Below are 22,477 nucleotides of genomic sequence, written 5' to 3'. Positions count from 1 at the left end.
GTTTTGATACTTTTTGCATGAGGTTCGTAAAAGCATAAAGTTAAAATTGTTTGTTGATATCAGTTATATAGATCATAGGAAAAACTGTGAAATTTTGCTACCCCAAATTACTTAAGTACAAATAAGAATCTTAAGAATGCCATGAAAATAAGGCCCAGTTATGAATGTATAAATTTTACAGTTGTTGCGAAAAACAATAGAGTGAGTTACATGTTAAAATATTTAGGAACAAACTAGCTAATATAGATCTCCAGGATAAACTAAGATTAAATCCAAGTTAGAAGAGAATTAGTAAGTTTCGGCTCTTGAAAAGTGACATGATGAGTATAATTTTACTTATACCAAATAGTTACCATGCTAAGAATCTCACTGATTCACTGTAATCCTTTATTCAGAATAAGAAAATGAATTCTTAAACACCAATTATTAACCAGGTACTTTGCCAGGAACTTTCCACATAACAATCTGAAAGGTAGATCCTATCTCCTTTTCATGAAGCCACTCTGGATTCTAGTTTTACCACTTAGAAGTTACTCTGACCTTTGGAGAGGTACTTAATTTCTCTGAGCTCACTTATAAGTGAGCTGGCTCACTTATAAAATTGGGCCTAATGAAAACTGTCTACTAGGATTGTTATGAGTTAAAATGGTATTGCAATAAACTTAACAAAAAGTAACTATTAATATCATTGTAATGAGCACCTAAAAACTCATAGATAATGGATTAAAGACTGAAACACTCTATTGATGTGAAAGCAGCACTATCTAGTAGAACTTCCTAAATTATAGATGTTCTATATGTGGTTATTGAGCATGAGAAATATGACCAGATTAACTGAGAAACTGAATTTTGAAATTTATTTTATTTTAATCAAATTTAAAGATCCACATATGACTAGGCTATCTTTTACATTAAGCATAATTCTCTGAGAGAATTATCCTCCTCAGATGTGATAATTTCAATAGTTTATTCTGTCTTGTGCCTGCTCAAATCTGTTGCTGAATTCCTGTAGTGAATTTTCATTTGTTACTGTTTGTTTTGTTCTCATCAATACACATTGCTTTCATTAAGATATGCAACGTTCCTATTCAGGTCCCAACCCTACCATACCCTTCAAAACCTACATATGAGTGACAAATAGTGGCTATAGTATGTAGGTTTTTGCGTTTAAGTGTTTTAAGTTTCTGAGGAGGAATATCATTATACTATACTATACAATTTAGGAATTAATTGCTTGAAAATAAAGTTTTTAAAAATACTATAAATTCCACTGTATTTCTAGTTGTGGCAGTCAAAACACATGATTTCTTCTTTTATTTTCTTTAATTACACAGATCATGTAAAATGACTGAAAGGGCTCAGATGACACTACTCCAAATAATGGCATCTTGGCATATTGTGTATTTAGCATGAAGGAAACTGAGAAAACTGTAGAAGGCAGAAAATTACTCTCTGACCTTTTCTTTCCTTTTTCCCCTGAAGTAGGCCACAAAAACTTTCTCTAATACTCCTCTGAGACAGATGCTTTCCCTACGATCAGAAGAAAGGATCCAAAGATGTAGAGACCCCAAGAAGAATATGAATAAACAGCCTTGCTGAGTTTCCCCAGTTTGCTGCCACTAGATCGTAACCCTCTTTGTCTAATTATAATATGACCATATATTTTTCATCAAAACAAAGCAGAAACACACAGATTTCCCCATTTCTATGGGTTTTCATTTCTGAAGTTCCGGTATTAAATAGAACTGAGATTAAATAAAGTTTCTTTTCTCTTGTTCATCTGTCTTTTGTTAAAGGGGTCTCAGCCATGAACTTAGCAATGGGTAGGAAAAGAAATCTTCCGTATCTTATCATGGCATTTCTCATGAATATTATATAAACACAATGTAGTGTTAAAACTTCCATCTTAAATACTTTACACACATTGATAGATGGACTTTATGTAATGAATACTTGAAAAGTGTGAATAGCATTCATATAAAATCATACATAAAAAGATATTGTGCAATCCTCTCAATCACTCCCCAAAATAAGGGCTGAAAATATAAGGCAGTAAGTGCAAAAACTGCTTCTGAGAATAGCAGAGAATTCACTGCCTTATGAAATAGTTTCTTACAGTCACTAAGATTTAAATCTACAACATAAAAGCTGTTCCTGCTAATACTAAATTTGATCAGAAAGGGCAATCAAAAGTCAAACTTCTTGACAAATTTTAGAAACTTCAATGAACAGCAAACACACAGGGAAACCATGGAGTCATTATAGTGTTTCTCAAATTTGAGTATGTACTCTTCAAGAAAAGACTCCCAATAGACCTAAGAATATGTATAAATATCTTAGTTTGAGAAATATTTACTTAGAAAACTATGCCATATTTTAATAAAATATATTTTTATTGTAAGGTATTAATGTTAAGATTATTGGCCATTAACTGGGGGAAACAGTAACGTACGTGTGTGTGTGTGTGTGTGGGTGTGTGTATGTGTATATGTGTGTATGTGTGTTCTTTTCATGTAAATAAACTCTGAACACTAAAGAATTTTTTTGAAAAAGACAATATCCCTGAGACTATCTCTGAATGGAACCCCGAGTCTCCAGTTTGAAAAGTACTGTTGTACTACACATACCAGAAAAAATATTACTCTGGAGAAAACAATGGTTACTAATCAGCTCTATTTTTCATTAACCAAGAGTGCTTAAATCAGACCCAGTAGAATATTTTTTCTCATACATACTATATGGCTTAGACATACCAAAATAAAAATATCTCATAAAAGTTTGATAGGATTTTAGTTGAAATCCCCTCATCTTAAATATTATAAAAATGTCATAATTATATATTTGGGAATAACAAGATACTTACCTTGCTCTTTGATATAGAAAGTGAAGAGTCATCTTTATTTTGAGAATTATCTTCCTTCCCTCTTTCAAAACCTTTGGGAAAAAAAAGGTCAATATCTCAGTATTACTACTTTTGAACATATATAGTCATTAATATTAAAAATTAAATATACATATATGTCATTCAATTTCAAGTATATGTTATCTTTTATAACATCAGTACAGGAGGCCTAGACTGTACATATAAATTAATTCAGGTTCAGAGAGACGATGAAATATTTCCTAAAACCCTCCAACATTAAACTAAATAGCTCTTTTCTGTACTCCTAGAGCACTATATATGAAATCAGCCCTCATAGAGCCTTTATTGTAGTGTGCCCATTTCCAACAAAGAATCCTAAACTGAAAGAATAAACCCAACATACTTTTCATCTCTTGTCAAACGATAAAAATATTACAAATAGGTAACAAAAGAAGATTGGAATATAAATCTGGAGTGAGAGATACATCTACTTTTTTAAAAATCGAAGCTGAGTACAGTAGCATGCACTCCCAGTTTCTTGAGAGTCTGAGGCAGGATGAACATTCCAGCTCAGGAGGGCTCAAATAAGAAATGTTACTACTGAAAATTATATATGACAAGCATAAAAAAAAGTACACATTTTAATGAGAATCATTCTATTTTTGAGGACAGGTAATATTAATCCCTCCCTATAATTATTTATTCTAGTTCCAAAGAAGCCTTTATTAAAAAATAAATGTATAATTATAGTACCAGTACTTGAAGCATTTGAAAATTATTTCTAGTATATCAATAATACCACTTGTTTCTATTTGTTTCATAATAACTAAGACTATCCATTATTTTTAATTCAGATGTTTTATTAAGTTATTTCTATAGTATGAAAAAGAGCCTTTTCCCCCCTCCTCTGGAAAGAAGGATCACTCAATCCTAATACTAGGGGAAAAAACTTCCATAAATATTACATGAAATTTTAAATGAAAACTCAAAAGAAATTTGAAAATTCAGTATAAGGTAAACCAAAGAGTCACACAATTCAATTAAACATTTTTGAAGTATTTATTCAAAGCAATAAACAGTTATAAGTAATTTTTTTTAGAGTTTAATGATATTTATTCCCTGGAATGAGTACACAACTTGGCATATACAATGTAGGTGGGGGAAATGCTTCCAGACCAGAATGTTCCTTAATTTCTCTTTAGCTCTAAAGTAATTTTTAATACTAATGACTAACCTAAGTTACTTCCAAGATCTAAACATATGTGCAAGAGAACTCATGTTTTCTTTAAATATATATTGTAAATGAAAAAAATCTCACAGAAACATACTTCAATTACTCTAGTGTTATTTTAGTTTTACCTGAATCTAGATCAATCCATTTATTAGATTAAGAAAAATGCCTAGTTCATTTATCTATATTCACATATTATTTCTATCATTTATTTATTTTATTTACTTATTTACTTTTTGGTAATAGGAATTGAACCCAGGGGTGCTTTACCACTGAGCTATATTTCCAGTCCTTCCTTCCTTTTCTTTCTTTTTCTTTTTTTTGTGAGGTGTGGGGGGACACAGGATCTTGCTAAATTGCTGGGGCTAACCTAGACCCTGCCCTAGCCTCCCGAATCTCTGGAATTATAGGTATGCACCGCTATGTCCAGCTCACAAATCTTTAATAAATAGGACAGCAAATGAAAACAAAGTTGGAAGTCAGAATAAACTTTTTAAAAGTACAAATATGTCTACAGAATGTTTCAAGTGTTGGAAAAGGACATCCATAAACCTAGATTATATATTATCTGTCACACTCAACAAATTAATCTCATTCTAAAAGTCTATATACCTTAGACTTACAAAGCACGATTATCTTATAATCAGGTTCTGATGACTTCCAAGTTACTTTAATTATAGAAGAGTAAAGCAAAATGCTTCCTAAAATATCCAAGTTTGGTCAAGTGCCTTGAGTTTCAACTAAAGGTAAAAAACGTAGTTCATCAGTGTAAAATGCAAAGAACATATAAAAATGAAAGTGTTAAAATGAAAATACTGCAAAGCTGTATGTTAAATTTATTTTAGTCAAATTTGTGTTGCTGTGACAACTTAGGGGAGGAAAAATTTATGTTGGCTCATGGTTCAGAGGTTCAGTCCATGGTGGGCTGATTCCATAGCTCTGGGCCCAAGGTGAGGCAAACATCTTGGCAAAAAGGTGTGGTGGGAGAGTGGTGCTCCATTCATAGGAATCAGAGAAATAACCCCTTCCAGGCCCACCCCATGCCACAACCCAGTGACTCACCTCCTCCAGTCACTCCCCATCAGCCTAGAGTTACCACCCAATTAGTCTATTCAAACTAGGATGGACAGATTAGGTTACAGCCTTCACATTCTAACAAATTCCTTTCAATTCTTCCCCTATTAACATAGGAGCTTTCAGGAGAATACTTCCTCTTCAAATCATAACAGTTCCCAAGGGAAATTCCAAGAAGCAAAGAGAAAAATATCATACTAGGGACTCTTCCATTAGGCTGAATAAAGCTGGTTTCCTATAAGTGTGTAAAATATCTTTACCTTAAGTCAGTCATGAAAATACATTTATAAGAAGCCAAAGGAGCTCTGTCAAAATATATCTTGAGCTTTTATTTATTTTCTACTATGTGTGAGAATTCAGAATTAGTTTAAAATATTACAAATTTACTTTTAGTGATTTGGGATGGCAAATTCTTCTCTAAGTATTCTCTCCCTTCCCACAAATGAGAAAGAAACAACATTCCTATCAAAATTAAAATTAAAAGAACTAAAGCCATTCAAGTATGGATGAGAATGTGGAGTAACTGGAATCCTACTCATAAATGGCAGGAGTATAAAGTGGCATAAATCACTCTGGAAAACTACCTGACAGTATCTACTAAATGTAAGATCCTTGATTAGCATCTGGACAGCCATCGTAAGTGAAAACCACCATTTTGAGGAAAAAGTTTCGCTTTCCTGCCCAAGGGTGTTTCTGAGAAAGGCTCCACTCCCTTATAACAACCCAACCCCTAACCACCGGCTTAGGACCCGCCAGGATCTGATTCCTGAGCCTGCCCTGTAAAAGTCCTGGAACTCAAGCCTGTTTTGCCCCTCTCTCCACTATAGAGATGGCCTTTATTTGTCAGCTCTGACAAATAAATTCTCTTGTGTATCTCTGCCTGGTCTCCATCTCGCTTACCTGTTTCTCGTTCCTCACTTTTCCTTCACTAAAGCTGAGTGTTCATATATTTTAACACATAGAAATTCAAATCCTAGATACAGCCAACAGAAATTAGCATGTATGTCCATCAAGAGAGAAGTACAAGAAGGTTAACAGCTGCTTTTTTTATACTATTCAAAATCTGGAACTGATTCAAATGGTTATTAATAGTAGAATAAATAAATGAATACATTACAGTATGTTCATAAGATACTACACAGTAATGAAAAAGAAAAAAAAAACAACAGACATAACATTGAGTGAAAGAAGCCACTTATCACCATCAAAAAAAAAAAAATTACCATATGATTCCATTTACAAGCCTAATCTGTGGCATACAGAAAGAGATTCACCTTTGTTGCAGGAGATACTGACTGGAAGGGACACGAGGGAACTTTCCGAGAATCTCTAAGTAATTATACATGTCTATGCACGACTGAAAATTTTAAAAGCACGCACTTAACCATATGTATGTGGAAATAAAAAAATAAACATGAAATATATACCTTCCCTAATCTTGAGTTAATTACACTTTCCCTGCTTTGACATCCATTCCCACTTAGTTTATATCCCTTTAACTTATTCTACACCTGGCTAATTTCTGATTAATGTATTATAGTAACTATAGTGATCATTAATACCTGGCTAATTTCTGAATAGTTTATTAATAATAAGGACAAGTATAGTGATAATTAACACTATAATATTAATGAAAACAATAAAGTAGCCAATATCCACTTGTGGGAACTCTTTTATAAGATACTACGCTAGATGCCTTACTTACACTTTTTTCTTATATTCCCTGCAATCCCTTTCGTAGTGTTCGGGATTGAACTCAGAGCCTCATGTATGCCAGGCAAGCAATCTACCACTAAACTACATTCCAGCCTCTTTCTTCTAATCTATACCATAACATCACATGAAAAAAAATTAACCATATTATATAGCTGGAAAAAAAAAGTTAAAAACCTAAAGCTCACAGAAATTAAGCAAGCTGACTACTGTCAACAAGTGACAGTAGCAGAGTTGATTCAACTTAGGTCTAACTTTAAAATTCACGATGTTTCCACAATGTCATGATGCCTCTCAAAACCCAAAGTCACTTCTGGAAGGTCCTGCTTATTACATATGCACAGTCAGCTTTCTCTTCTCTGAGATACACCACACTTCCCACATATTTGTACTCCAGTATTTACTGCATTATATGCTGTATGCCAATTTAAAAAAAAAAAAGAGTCTCAATATTATTTCTTTTCAAATTCAAAAATTTTACCAATTGATTAAAAAAATTAATAAAAATGAACTCCAGTTTTCTTCCAAAAGTTTTTTTAATTGAAAATATAGCACACCTTTAGAAAAATGAATAAGACAAAAATGTATAATTAAACAAATAGAAGGAATACTTATATAACCACCACCCAAATCAAAAAAAAATACAGAACTGCTAACATTCCATAAGATCTTCCCCAGATCAATTCTTGATCACGGTCCATTCTCCTCAAAAGTATCATGGCTTTCGCAGTTATTTGCTAGTATGTCACAGCAGGTATTTAATTCATTTTCACTGCTAATTGCAAATTGTACTACATAGCTATCCTGCTATTTATCCATTCAACCATTAATAGATGCTAGGGTTGTTGCTAGTTTTTCCCTTTTATGAACAACAGGGCTGAATATTCTTGGAAATGTAACAAGTACACATATTCATGAGTTTCTCTTTAAGATTTAAACCTAAAAGCAGAATTTCTGAATTATATACTGGTATATCTTCAATTTTAATGATTTCAAATTATTTAAATGTACAAAAGTTCTCCTTTCTACACATTCATGATAACATCAGTATGCTACAAATTTTTAATATTTTTGCCAATATGATGGATGTGTAACTTATCGACAATCCATTAATTTCCATGTTCCTGATTATTAATGGTGTTGAACACTTTCTAAAATATTAACTGGCTATTTTAATTTTACAACTGAGAAGAACTCTCAGATCTATCATACTTAAAAAAAAAAAAAACCTGGATATCTTTTTGTTACTGATTACACGGAATTTTTTAAAAAATATATTGTCAATACTGGTCCTTGGCTAACTTTATTTGTTGCAAAAATCTCTCTATGGCTTGTCTCTCTATATGCTATATGGTTTCTTTTGCAAAGAGCTCTTAATTTTACTATTGATAAATTCAGCCATCTCTTTCTTTAATGGGTAATGCCTTGGTGTTTTAAGAAATTCTTTCCTAAGTCTGTGTTCAATAAGACATTTTCCAATAATGTAGTTTTGGTTTACATTTAGGTCTGATTCACCTGGAACTAACACTTGAGTATGGTGTAATACAGAGGTAAAATTTCACTTTCTTCCCATTTAGATAGCAAATTGACCCTCTCCCATTTATTAAAAAGAATGTCTTTTATTCACTGGTCTGCAGTGCTATCTTTTCATGTGTTAAGTATTCTTACGTATGTAGGTTAATTTCTGGTTTCTCTATTCTGTTTCACTGAGAACCTCAAGTACAATATTGACTAGATATGGTGATCATTAGCATTCTTGTCTTGTTCCTAATCAAAAAGGAAACTGATCAGCATTTCACCATTATATTTAATCTTGTTTTCTGTATATTTTCCATATGAATATTGATATATACATGATTTAGGTATACATATTGATACAGAAATTGTAAAAAAGTTCATTCCTTCTAGTTTTCTAAGAGTTTTTCAAGACTGAAATTTGAGCTAGTACAATGGTGCACGCCTGTAATCCCAACTACTCATGAGGCTGAGTCTCAAAAGAAAGTAAAATAAGGACTAGGGGTATAAATTAGCACTAGATACAATTTGCTCAGCATGTACAAGGCCCTGGGTTCCATTTCCAGTACCAAAAAATAATGATAGTTATTTTTTTTTTAAATAAAACTTGAATTTTACCAAAAAGTTTTCCCGTATCTATTGAGAAAACCATATGATTTTTCTGCCTTTAATCTGTGACTGTAGTAAACCATATTAATTTCTAATGTTAAGTCAATTCTGTATTCTTAGGTTCTCATTCAAATTAGTCATAATGTATTTTCTTCTTTATTAAAAAAGATACTAAAAGGACCATTAAAAATTACAGAATTTTTTTCAATTGAATTTCATATCAAGGTTATAGTGTTCCTCCATCCCCTTCAGCCCTCTTCTATTATTAATATTCTCCCCTAATATTCTCCCCTCAGCCCCCTTCTCTGAATGCAATTATGTAAGATTTTAATTATTTCTTCTGTGAATTTTTGGCAAAAGTTGCTGGCAATGTTCACCTGGTTCTGGAGATTTCTAATTCAATCTCATAATGGTTATTAGGACTATTCAGGTGTTCTATTTATTTTAAAAACAGGTTTAGTTAATTATATTTACTAAGAATTTGACTACTTGAAATAGACTTTAAACAGACCAGCATATAGAGATTACTTGTTTCCTCCTTTTTTTATCTCTGATTCTGGTTACCTGTGTCTTTTCTTTTTCCTTATCAGTCTTACCAAAGTATTATCTATCTTAGTAATCTTTTTCAAAGAATCAATTTGGGGCTTTATTGATCCTTTCTACAATATATGGATTCTCTATTCCATTAATTTCTTTTTCTTTTCCTTTTTTTTTTTTTTCCTGGCACAAGGGATTGAACACTTTTTTTTTTCTGGCACAAGGGATTGGACACTTAACCAGTGAGCGACATCCCCAACCCTTTTTTATATTTTATTTAGAGACAGCATCTCACTAGGGCCTCACTAAGTTGCTAAGACTGGGTCTGAACTCCTGGATCCTCTTGCCTCAGCCTCAGGAGCTACTGGGATTACAGGCCTGCACCACCACATCTGGCTAGTCCATTAATTTCTATTCTTACCTTTATCCCAGCTTGTCTATGTCTAAAGTATTTACTTGACTTTCACTGTTACAGGTTGTTGTTGTTGTTGTTGTTTTTAAGAGGCATAGAATTTTACATTGGCAATTACTTATTTTTAGCCTATTGAAAATATCCTTCCATGGGGAGGCTGAGGCACGAGGATCCTGAGTTCAAAGTCTGCCTCAGGAATGGCAAGGCACTAAGCAACTCAGTGAGACCCTGTCCCTAAATAAAATACAAAATAGGATTGGGGATGTAGTTCAGTGGTCGTGTCCCCTGAGTTCAATCCAAGAAAGAAAGGAAAGGAAGGAGAGGGAGGAGAGGGAGGAGAGGAAAGGAGAGGGAAGGAAGGAAGGAAGGAAAGAAGGACGGAAGGAAGGAAGGAAGGAAGGAAGAAAGAAAGAAAGAAAATATCCTTCCAAGCTCTTTCTGGTTTCTACTATTTCAGTTAATAAGGTTAAGAAGTCAGACAAGAGTTAGTTTAATGTCTATTCTTCCCCCTCTGATTTTACTATGACATATTTAGGTATAATTTTTTTTTTTTTCTGCTTATCCTGCTTTGCTTTTGGGGAAGATGTGGACTGGTGTCACTGATCAGTTGTAGAAGAGTATTAGCCATTATATTCAAAGATTATTTTCCTGGCTTCTTTTCTGATTGAAAAATTTTTAAATGCATGACAGATTTTTTCCCCCTTTTTTTCTCCATGTCTCAGCTTTTCTTCTATATTTTTCCTCCCTCTGTTGTATCCTAAGTAACTTCTTTAGACCTACCTTTCTCTTCACTAATTATTCATCTGCATCTCCAGTAATTTTTTAATATTTTAGTTATTGTTTTCACTTGATTTCTAAAATTTCTGTCCTATTATTTCTCAAATTTGTAGGCTTTAAAAATATAATTTCCTATTTTTCAAGTTACTATTTTGAAATTTTGTCAATGCTTTTCAAAAATAGTACAGATTTGTAAGAAATAATGAATTTATCCCTTATAAATATTCAACTAAACAAAACACTATGTACCTACAATGTGTCATTCATTGCACTAGGTGTTTCTAATAACATGAAAATATATAGTTATCATTCCCTTCTTTACTGTCTAGAGAGAAGCCAGGTGTTCAAACAAAAATACATAAGATAATTGCTTATAATGAAAGCAATGGGATAGTCAAAAGAATAAGCTATGGAATCAAATTACCTCAGTCTAAAACTCTGAAACCACCATTCACTAGCTGTATGATTTTGGGCAAGTGATTTAACTCCCAGTGGTTCAGCCCTGTTGTTAGGGGAAAATCAATTAGACTCTAAAGAAAGAGTCTTGTTGTATGCACTATAAGAAAAAAAATTCTAATACACAGGGCTTACTTTCCCTTGCTAATACAATGTAATATTATTCCTGAATAAATTAGAATTCTACTCTTTTAATTTAGTCACATAATACAAGTACTATGATCAGTGACAAGGGGCCACCTTTTTAAATATCTCAATTAAATCTGGTTCACTAATATTGAGATATAATAAAGCAAATTTTATCAGTCTTGTTAAAATGAGACTTTATATTAGATATCTACAAATGCAGAATGGATATCCACAAAATAAATGCAGAATTGCTACATTAATATTAACTATACTGAACACAGAAACAAGAAATTGTACAAAAAATGTCTCTAAGAAGTCAAGCTATACTAAAAAAAAAAAAATTTACAGTAAAAAAAAATCTCTGCATTTGTTTATAGTTGATTTCTTTGCTCAAAGTTTATTTATTCTAATTCTTAGGTACTATTCTAGAGACTGGCACAATGACCATATCTAGAAATAACAGCTGAGATTAATGAAGGAAGAGACAGACATGAACTAAATAAACAAAACACAAAACACATGGCATCACAGCACCATTATGAGCACTTGGGTAGGAGTGCCATTTGTATATTACAGCTCTTTATAAAGGCTAAACCAATATATTTCTTGAGGAAGAAGTAAGAGATGAAAAGAAAGAAACTTTCCTATGAAAACTAAAATACAAAAAAGCAAAAAGCGCTGTGTTCAATGTGATAAGACAAATTTATCTTTAAATTTCACTAATGTAGAATCACCCTCTTTTCTTTCTCTACTGACCTCAGATAAAAAGAAAGGCATCTAAAAACTGTCAACAACAATGAAATCTGAGAAGAATTTTTCTTTTACTTTTAACTAAATAAATGCATAACAAAAAATCACTTTTCTGAAGTACTTAATTTCAATCTGCTTACCTGATAAAGTAAAGAGCTATGTTAAAGAGCTTTCAATCACAGTTGTTTTATAGATAATATGGAATCACTCCTATCAATCTGATTTTCTCTATTTTAAGAACTAGGGGGTTGGGGTCTATATAAGTCAGTGATAGAGTGCTTGCCTAGCACACGTGAGGCCCTGGATTCCATCCTCAATACTACATAAAGATAAATAAATAAAATGAAGGTATTGTTCCACCTACAACTACAAAAAAAAAATTTAAACAAAAAATGTACAAAGAATTAGGAAAAAACATTTTGCCTTCTATTAAAACAAAGTAAACCCATTAAAATGATCTTAAATATATTCTTTGACAAGATAAACTGATAATTCTTAATTATCTAATTAAATAAACATCAAACTTTGAAAAAGCAAAGTTTTATGTTGTTTATCAATGTCATATGATTATTTCTCGATACTTAAGTAGACTTGTAGCATGAAGGTCAGCAAACAAGGAGTCCTAGCAAGCTTGTTGGCTTAAAAAATACAATCAAGAAGACAGGGACAAATACAGAGCTGAACTTAGCCTCAGTGTAAAAAAAAGCAGTATTTAACAAATTTAAGAATTTCAATACCTTAAGTTTTTAAGTCTATTTCTAAATAAAGGCAAATTCTAAATTTTACTCCATTTGAGAACATAAGAATGAAATATGATAGTAACCATGTTACGCTAAGAAGATTCAATAGGGATTATGAATGCTGCTTAAAGATTATGCTACTTACTACAGTTAAGTACTATAGTTTCTAATTCTTTTGGAAAACACTGTTAGAAAAGAAAGTGAAATCAATGAATTTACAATAATTTATTTAATTGCCAGGTGAACACTGTATTAGATGTTTCACTATCTCAAAAGAATGTATACACTACCTATGGGCATGAATATTCACAAAAGGCCAAGAATAAAGACTAATGTGAAAACATGAAATTTAATTCAAATTTAAAAATGTATTCAGAAAAAAGACATAAAATGGTTAAGAAGCCAATATTTCTATGAATATTAAAAATATTTTCATTTTAAAAGAAAAATATCTTAAAAGAGTAGATATAGTTATGTAGCAGTTTAAAAATCTGAAAGAAAAACATAAGATTATTTACATTTAAAATTAAATGGAAATACTATATACAATAAATCTTTTTCAAATAAAAGATTTATGTCTACATCTCACTGATCAATTATTTAATGTCTAAACATAGCTGTCATATACCCCATAAATATTACCCAAAATTAATATTACCCTAAAAATAGAAATATTTTCTTTAAAAACTAGTAAGACACAAAAACATCTAACAACAAGAAAATAATATATTTTGAAAATTGTACTTGGGTAAAATTTCCCTTTAATCAAGGAATTGAAATAAAAGATTAAAGTAATAAAGAAGTAAGATTAAAGCTTATCCTAAACATCAATAATAGTTACTATACTGCAAAAAAAGAATGGTCAAACGTCAATGTTAAATATCATTTAACATACGTCAGTGCAATTTGTTTATTTATAGAATTTTGCATTTATCTCAAATTCAAAAAGGTTTTTATCTTATCAAAGGGTCATATATTTGCTTCTGTAATTAAAGCAAAAAAATATGCTATAAACATTCAAGATGCCTACTTTACTGAATCATTAGTTCTCAAGTTTTAACTGAAGAGACTGACTATAGGAGAAAATATGGAAAAGCAAAGCCATACAGAAGCAATTACTGAAACCTGATCTTGTGCTATAGAATTGTTTTGTTTAAATGAAACAGCTTTAAGATGTTAAAATGCCTGGTTCATTTCAATGAAAAGTCTGCAAGAAATTAAGACAAGAATGCAAGATTAAACAAACAAACCTGGCAACGAAGGAGAAAGTTCATTGTATCCTCCAAATGAAGCATTCCGGACAAGCTTTCGGCCATCAATTCGAGGAGGAAATAAAACGGGTGAAACCCCAGTACATGAAGAAAATCTACGTTGTTGTGAGTTCTCTTCTTTCATGGTTTAGAAGGTCTACTTAATGTATATGTGCTCAACCAGAAGGCTAATTAGATCAATATGGCAAAGACAGGCTTTTCTCTCACATTCAAATATAGCAAAACCCACCAGCACAAACAAAGGACACACACATTTAACAGCAAAGGAGAAGGACTAGAGACTGTCAAATCAGCAATAAACAGAGAATGAGACGACAGGAAAGGCATTAAGCCATGCTGCTGATTTTTTAAAAAATAAACTGATTTTTAAGTAGGTTATTCCACTAATGTTTTACCTTTTTATCAAAAGAGTAACGCCCTGCACTGAATTACTGCTTTAGAAAAACAAAGCAAGATCAATACTCAGTGATTCAGGATGAAGTAATAAAGACAGTTTCTCTTCTTTTCTCAAAAAGACAAGTCTTTTATCCCTTCTATTATGTTTTTGTAGTATCCAGCCACACTTCCCTCCTCTTGACTCTTTTTTTTCCAGTTTTTGCTTACTTCAAAAATGGATATCAACATAACACTTTTTATTTTTCCCAAAGCCTCTAGATTTATATCTAATCCGCTTTATGCCTCAGCCATGATTAAGAATTCATAAGGAAAGATATTCTTCCAAGAACAATTTTGATGAATTCCAGCAGCTTAAAGCAGAGAATAAACATGTAAGTTTTACTTCTGGCAGGGACATAAGAATCACTGAGACAGTGTTAATGCAAACCAATCAACACAGAAGATTAAAAATGACACCATAATAATGCTGTATGCTCCAATACTTGCTCCCTTGAAACAGACCAGGGCTGCTACAGTTCCTCTTTAATTAATTATATTCAAATTTTTCAAAATATATAGTCTACCAAAGAGGTTTTTTTTTTTTCCATTTAAAACTCTCAATTAAAAGAGGAACACCTTTATCATCACAGTAACAAATGGAAATACCTTTCTTTACCACAGTTAAAACTAATTAGAAAATAAACACAGTTTTAAAAAATCAATTTATGTCCACTCTGGCATCATTTATTCTTATCTATTGCAAAAAAACAAAACAAAACAAAAAAAAAACCCACTGATTAACACTGAAACTCCTCCCCCAAAGTCATTAAATCTAACACTTTCCTATTTCCACAATACCCTATACTCTCTAATGATAAAGACTATATGCTGAAGTTTCAAGTTTCACTTGATTCTAAAAATTCCAAGGAAATCTTTTCTAATTTTATTAAAATCCATTTACCTTATCCTACCTTATTTTTAATTTTAAAAGCTTTAGACAATTGTTCTCTTTATATGTTTTGAATTTATTTTTCAGATTATAATTCTTACTTTCAACCTGGAAATCCACCCACTCAGCTGGAAAACAATGTATTCAGTTACAACTTACTCATTTATTTTTATAGGGACTTAACCAGAAAAATCTCACTTTCTTCCATATTGTGCATTTACTTCAAGTCTGGTTCTCTACTCATACTCCACTTAATATGATCTCAAATAATCTAAGACTATTTCTCTTTACTATAATGGACTAAAGTAAATAAACAACAACTCAATTTTTTTTGTGCAATGCTATTTTTTTTCTTGACCAAAGTATTTAAAAAACAAAGTGAAAATTAAATTCATGGTTAATACCCATAACTGAGACAGGTTTGAGTTTTGTTTTTGCTTTTTCCATGTCATAAAATATAAATTACATCATAGAAATAATTATAATTAATATACACAGTGGTGTTTGCCTTTCAAGGAATAAAGTATATAACATCATAAAAGGCCTTATTGAATAATGGCTGAGTGGGATTTGAAATTAAACTGTCAATATTCAATTCTAGCTGGATGCATTATAGCTATTTATTTATTTCTCTCAATCTGTTTCCTTGTTTAAAATGCTAATAACATTACCTATAGCTTAGGAGTATTATGATGATTAAGTCAAAGAATACACATAAAGTGTATTCAGAAATGCTCCAAGTTAAAATGGCAAAATGAAGATATTCTACTAATGTGTTCTCTCCTAATGTTAATGTCATAGGAAAGGAATATAACATAATGGGTATATAGCACAAAAGTATTTACCCAGAAAAAGAATACACCAACAACACAAATAGACATTGAAGACCTGATTAACAAATAGTCATGGTCTTGTGGTTACCAGAATACCAAATTACAAACTAGTGGTGACAAAAATTGAGAACCAATCCTATTTGTCCCAAATAATCCTTCTGCACATAATTCATAGCATCAAGTTCCTCTGGATCTTAAGTCAGATTATTGGTGTGAACAATAATACTTTAGAAGTCCAAAAATATAAGCAATGCCTTCAAAATCTGAAGAAAAATAACTTCTAACTTAGAATTCCCAACCCAATGAAGCCATCAATTACATTCCTAGGATAAAATAAAGATATTTCAGATACCTCCAAAATCAAACTTTTACTTTCCATGTATATTTTTTAAAAATTTACTAGAACACTCTTCTCACATAGGATTCTAAAGTAGGATTAAGCCTAATGTACTAAGACATTCATTGTTCAAGATGAATTAACTATCTCCCATATATCTATGATATGTGATGTCTTCAACCATATTCAATCTTGTTGGAAGAAAAGCAAAAATATTTACTTAAATAATCTCCTATAGGGCTTACTTCTGACACAGGACTCCAGACGAGATAGAGCCTATCAAAAAACAACAGTAAATCAAAAATGCAGGGGATATAGCAATAGGACACCCAATATTAAAAAAAAAAAAATCTTTTATCACCAAAAACTCCCTGCCACTGCACAATGTTTTTCACACAAACTGCTTGGGTCAGCTTTGCCCAGGTTCTTCTCTGACCTTGGCTTGTCTGACTGTATGCTGAGTTTCTTCTCTTTCCTCATGTCCTTGTGTTTGGATCAGCTGGGAATACTTCCAATACAATGAAGTGTCTGTCCTACTTTTCACATATTCCTCATAAGACACTGAACTTAAAAGCAGAAAATACCCCTTCTAACCATATTCTTGCCACACCTACACCACAACTAATGATAAACCCTGTTTCCCAGGACTCATTAGTAATGATCTTGCTCAACCATTTCAACAAAGGTTTTCTTAAACTCTCAAAGAAAAAGCCACACTAGAACTCAGAGATTACATTCTGCTTACCTTCAGGCAGTATTATTCCCTTTTCCTCTCTCAGCTAGGTTTGTACTTTTTACAGTTAAATTAAATAAGTATACTTTGAACTCCTACATAATGAATTACAACCTTAGTTTGTAAATGAATGGAAACCTAACCAGGAATCTAATTTTTCTAACAGCCAGATCTCAGACAAGATGATAAAAGCAGCTAAGCTTCAATCAATCACAAGTGAATGAACTGATCAGACTATGGTCAAATAAGGAAAATACCTAGCTGTAACCAATGAAGCTATTTCGTGCTTTACTTCCAAGTTGTGTTTTTAAACATTCACTGCCCTTTTTATAGTGCAGAGATCTCTGAATTTCCTGGTTCTGAGTGATGTACAATGTATAAATTATTCTTGCTCAAATAAGCTGTTAAATTTGCTAGTTTTTCTTTGAACACTACTCTGTTTTTCAAAATAAATACAAATAGTTTAAACATGCATACACAATAACATTATTAGAAAAAAAAGGCAAGAAAATTTACACAAAAGTGAGAACTGTGGCTACACTGGGCAATCAGGAGACATAATAGAATGGGGAACAGTAGATACCTATGAAGACTTCTAAGGTACTAGCACTGATCCCTTCCTAACCTGGGGGGTGTGGGGGTATACAAGTATTGGTTATATTATTTTATATACCACAAATATATTTTATGCACTCTTCAATATGTATAAAACATTTCACTTCACAGTATATACAGATGTAAATTTCTTTTTCTTAAAACAAAATTGTTAAATAGTTGCCTGATGCATAGAAAACACTCAACATGTACATGACATTACTATGTCTAGGTTCTTAATTCAATAGTTCAAAAGAAAGAAGGCAGGCAGGAAAAACAAAATATTACTAAATAATATGACATAATAAGCAGGATTTATTTTGCCATCTCCATTAGCCACCTGTTTCCACCTCCTTTCTTCCATTCCTCATGTAAACCTAACTCAAACCAATTATCTGTACTCTTCTCCAAGATGGGATTACTCGCTTTTCGTCATCTGAAAATTCAAAGAACTTTTATCTTTCCTTCTTTGTCTGAATGATAGTTAAGTAAATGTGATTTAAGTCAAAGAGGAATCCATATTTATAAAATTTTCACAAAGCTTCCATTAATATTCTTTAGTTAAAGACTTAAAAATATTTGATAAACTCAAAAATATTTGGTGAAACTACTTGGTAAACTCAAAAAGCATCACTTTCATATAACCAGTGAAAATAACATTATAAGTTAGAAAAGTTCTCGGTCCTAAGTCTTTTTCAATTATTATCTACTACCTGTCCCGCCTATGTGCCATATCATTATCAGGTTAAAATTATAAGTATACACACACACACACACACACACAAAAAAAAATCTGTTTATGTATATATACATATATATGTATATTGTTTTGATCAATATAAAATGTCTTAAAAATGTAAAATAGCAATGAAGTAGTAAATTACATTCTTGAATAGCTAATTTAATTCAAAGAAAACTATATTATGGTGATCATGATATAAAGATTCAGGATAAAGAGAGAGAAATACTGAATCTTAAAGGAAATACCCATAGGCCACTGAGATGTAAAAAGCATAGTTGTAAATCTTGAGCAACATACCCTTGTAAAATGAGAAAAATTCATAAGCCCAGGGAAAACTGGTGTGAAATTGTGCAGTTCCACCCTTGAATCCACCTCTAGTCTGGTCCCTGATACAGTCCTCCCATGAATATTAGACCCCAAGCCCAAGTCAGGTTTTTCTCGCACTCACTCTTGAGACAGCTCTCATTCTCACTTGAATGTGTATCTACCTTCCTAAATAAACCTCTGGCATCTGCCTTTGTCTGGGTTCTGCTGTGATTCTTTTCGTTCACCTATGCCAAGAACCCTGCTGGTCCCAAGTGGAGTTCCCCTTATCTTCTGGGAACTTTTCGAACCCTTCTCCAAAGCCAGCTCTTCTCCCAAGACAATCACAAGACAGTTAACATAATTATTGGACATTAATTTCACAAAGGAAATACATATACTATTTTCTTCAATATGAAAAAACACTATTGTTTTTAAATTAAAAAAATTATTTTTTTATTTATTATTTATTAATTCAAAAACAAAATCTAAACTTGTTACTTTTAAGAACCAACGATGTATCTTTTAACATTTTATTTCTCTTGTGATTTCAAATTAATTTTAGAATTACTTATAATCACTACAGATTTGTATTAATTTTAATGTCAGACTAAGGGCCAAACTATGCTCAAAGCCTGATTTAATTTTTTTGGAAACCTATAGTATAAATCATATTTGGCTATGCCATGCTTGCTGGATTCAATCACTGTAAAATTTATAACAAAGCTTCACAGTATACTACCTATGCATGAAAAAAGTGAAAGTTACAAAGGAGGTGTGGTGCAAGATCAACACAATGGTATTCAAAATTATGTGATGTACTTATGTTAGAAGCAGATTTTTATCTGTGAATAAACATATTTGTTTAAGTATTTTTCAAAAGGTAAGTCATCCCATTAGTAAATTGAAAAATCAATTTGATAGGTAAATTGAAAAATCAATTTGATAGGTCACAAATATTGTGTTTTTAAAATATAATAGAAAAGATCTAGATATAAAATAAGTTTTCATGAATTATTTTTTTTAGGTTTTTTTAAGATAATCATGGATTTGTTAAAGGTACTAATATAAAATATATTTCTTACAGGGAATAACAGTCAAGATTGGAAAATTGATGGTCAAGATTGTTTAACTCATGTTACAGTTTAGATATGCAGTATCCCCTGAAAGTACATGTGAGAGACCATGCAAGAAAGTTTAGAGGTGAAATAATTGGGTTACAAGAGTCTTAACCTAATCAGTACATTAATCCACTTGAGTGGATTAACTGGGTGTTAACTATATACAGGTAGGGTGTGACTGCAGGAGTAGATAACTAGTTGTATACCTTTGGTTTGTCCCTGGCTGCACTCACGTGCATGTTCTCTGTGTGTCTGCCTGTCTCTCTCTCCCCCCACCCCCCCAACCTTCCTCCCTCCCTCCTCTTTCTCTTTCTTCCCCCCCTCAGGGCCCAGAGCAATGAAGCTAGCCATTTTTGGCCTGAGATCTCTGTAACTATAAATACTAAATAAACTTCTCCTTCTCTAAAGTTGTTCGGCAAGTCTTTTGGTCACAGTGATGAAAAAGCTGACTCAAACAATACATGTTGAAAAAGCCTACTAAACAATAAGTTTCTTTTGAATTCCCTGATATTTAAAAAAATTATACTGACGAGAACAACTGCATATATTATCTCTGGTCTACTAGCTCCTTCCATATTAAAATGGTAGACATTTGCACAGAGGAAAATACGATGAAAAGTCATATTTAAAAGATACTCTAGACTCTGCTATAGACTCAGAAAAAGCGTCTATCCCTTAATTTCTCTTGCTAGATAGCTAAAGTTAGGCATCTCTTAGAGAAAAGGCATCTCTCTGTATTTTAGAGCAATAATGGGTTTGGTTGGCAAATTCTAGACCACTTCTATTTTAAACAAGAATGAATGGCTGATATCTTGAAATAATCTAATTTGGTAGGTGGAAACCCCATTTAAATTCTATGAAGTACCAAAGACATGCTCATGAGGAAATATATTAGATTAAAATAGAATTAAAAGATTATTAGAGTCATATATGTTATCTTTTCTCTTTTTTTATTTCTTCTAATTGGTTACACATGACAACAGAATGCATTTTGATTCATGTACATAAGAAAATAAGTGTAGGCTTCAAAAATATTTTATACAACTCAAAGCACCAATGAAGCCTTCTATCAAGTTCCATCCTCTAATAGAGCTAAGTAGTTTCTTAGCTATGGTTAGTAAAATCTCATTGATGAATATCAATATTGAAAATCATAGAAAGCAATCTTACTATCCTATATTTTCTCAGAAAATATCTGTTCTGTCTTCTCCATTATCAGCACTTAAATATCTTCTCAACATAAAAGGCCATGCAAATGCACATATAAAATAAAAATAATGGCTTAAAATAATTTTAGAGTAGGTAGCATTCTTGTCCACATATCTGTATTCATTATAAAAAGTATAAGCCAGTACATTATTCTGTGTTAGAGTCTGTAAACAAGTCTGGATGGCGCCTGGCATTTTGCCAGAGGGAGTGGTTTGAGAAGTAACACCAGCGAGCCATTAAGTGTGGCGATTCCTTATTGGTTGACTGCTGTATCTAGTTTATGTTAATTGAGATAAGTTGTGTGGAATGTATATATACCGCTCAGGTCCTACAATAAATGGCTCCTACTCCTGCTGTATCAATGTACACAAGTTGTTCATCACCCCCGGGTTATTTTGCTGCAGCCAGACTGCGGCAATTCTGGATGATAAGTTCGTTATAATTTCATTTATCTATACACAAAGTAATTTATTCAATAAAAATGAGTATCTACTATGTGCTAATAACATAATTAGGAACTATGTTACACAAAAATGAGAGCTATGAACATACTAGTCCTTAGTTTCTGCTCTCATTGCATTTCTAATATATGTGAGTACATGCTTATTAAAAGTTAAATGACAAAAGAGAAGATGGCGGCGAGGGGAGTGCATTGCCCCCGTGTGCTGCTTCACTGTGTGGGAGTATGACAAGTCAGGACGGCTAAAGGCTATCTTGTTAGGAATTTCCAGCAATAGTGGGGTGCTCCGGAACCTGGAGGAAGGATTTCCGTCGCATGAGGATCGGCTACGGGGACTCAAACGCGAGAGGTTTGTCGCACGGAGGGTAACACTGCTTATTCAGCAAATCGCCCCGCGGCTAGAGTCTGCAGCGCGCGCTGGGAAACGAGGAGATAGCGACGCAGGGATACAGCGCTGCAGTTTCTGCCAGCCATGCAAACACCGCACTCAGGGCTGAATTCTGGGTTCGAGACGGGGGAAGGAAGCGGTCCATCTCGGTTCTCCACACCGGTCAGACCACAGAGGAGGCCAGCGGCCACCATGTTGTAAAGCTGACGTCACCATTCCTGTTTTCGACTGACCGCAGCTCATTCAGCCATAGAACAGGGGGAACGGGATGCTGCCATTCACGTAGGATGCCAACATGGGAGAGATCTGATGTCGTCAGAAAGCGGCGGAGGAGAGAACTTCATCAATACCAGCGG

The 22,477-nt window shown here is 32.6% G+C and overlaps 1 protein-coding gene across 6 annotated transcripts in view; it reads right to left on the bottom strand.

Moving 5' to 3' along the window:
• Positions 1-22,477, bottom strand: part of Osbpl8 (oxysterol binding protein like 8) — a 174,947-nt gene that overhangs the window by 46,521 nt on the left and 105,949 nt on the right. For 5 of the 6 annotated variants that reach the window (XM_048804761.1, XM_048804762.1, XM_048804757.1 and 2 more), the window contains one exon: positions 2,864-2,934. In XM_048804761.1, coding sequence (XP_048660718.1) covers positions 2,864-2,934 — 71 coding nt within the window. Of the gene's footprint in view, positions 1-2,863; positions 2,935-14,056; positions 14,450-22,477 lie in introns of those variants that run through there. The other variant, XM_048804784.1, reaches the window with a different exon arrangement.

The sequence above is a fragment of the Marmota marmota genome, unplaced genomic scaffold, assembly GCF_001458135.2.
Source record: "Marmota marmota marmota unplaced genomic scaffold, marMar, whole genome shotgun sequence".
NCBI lineage: Eukaryota > Metazoa > Chordata > Mammalia > Rodentia > Sciuridae > Marmota > Marmota marmota.
The sequence above is the reverse complement of the archived record's forward strand: the minus strand, read 5'-3'. Positions and strand labels throughout refer to the sequence as shown.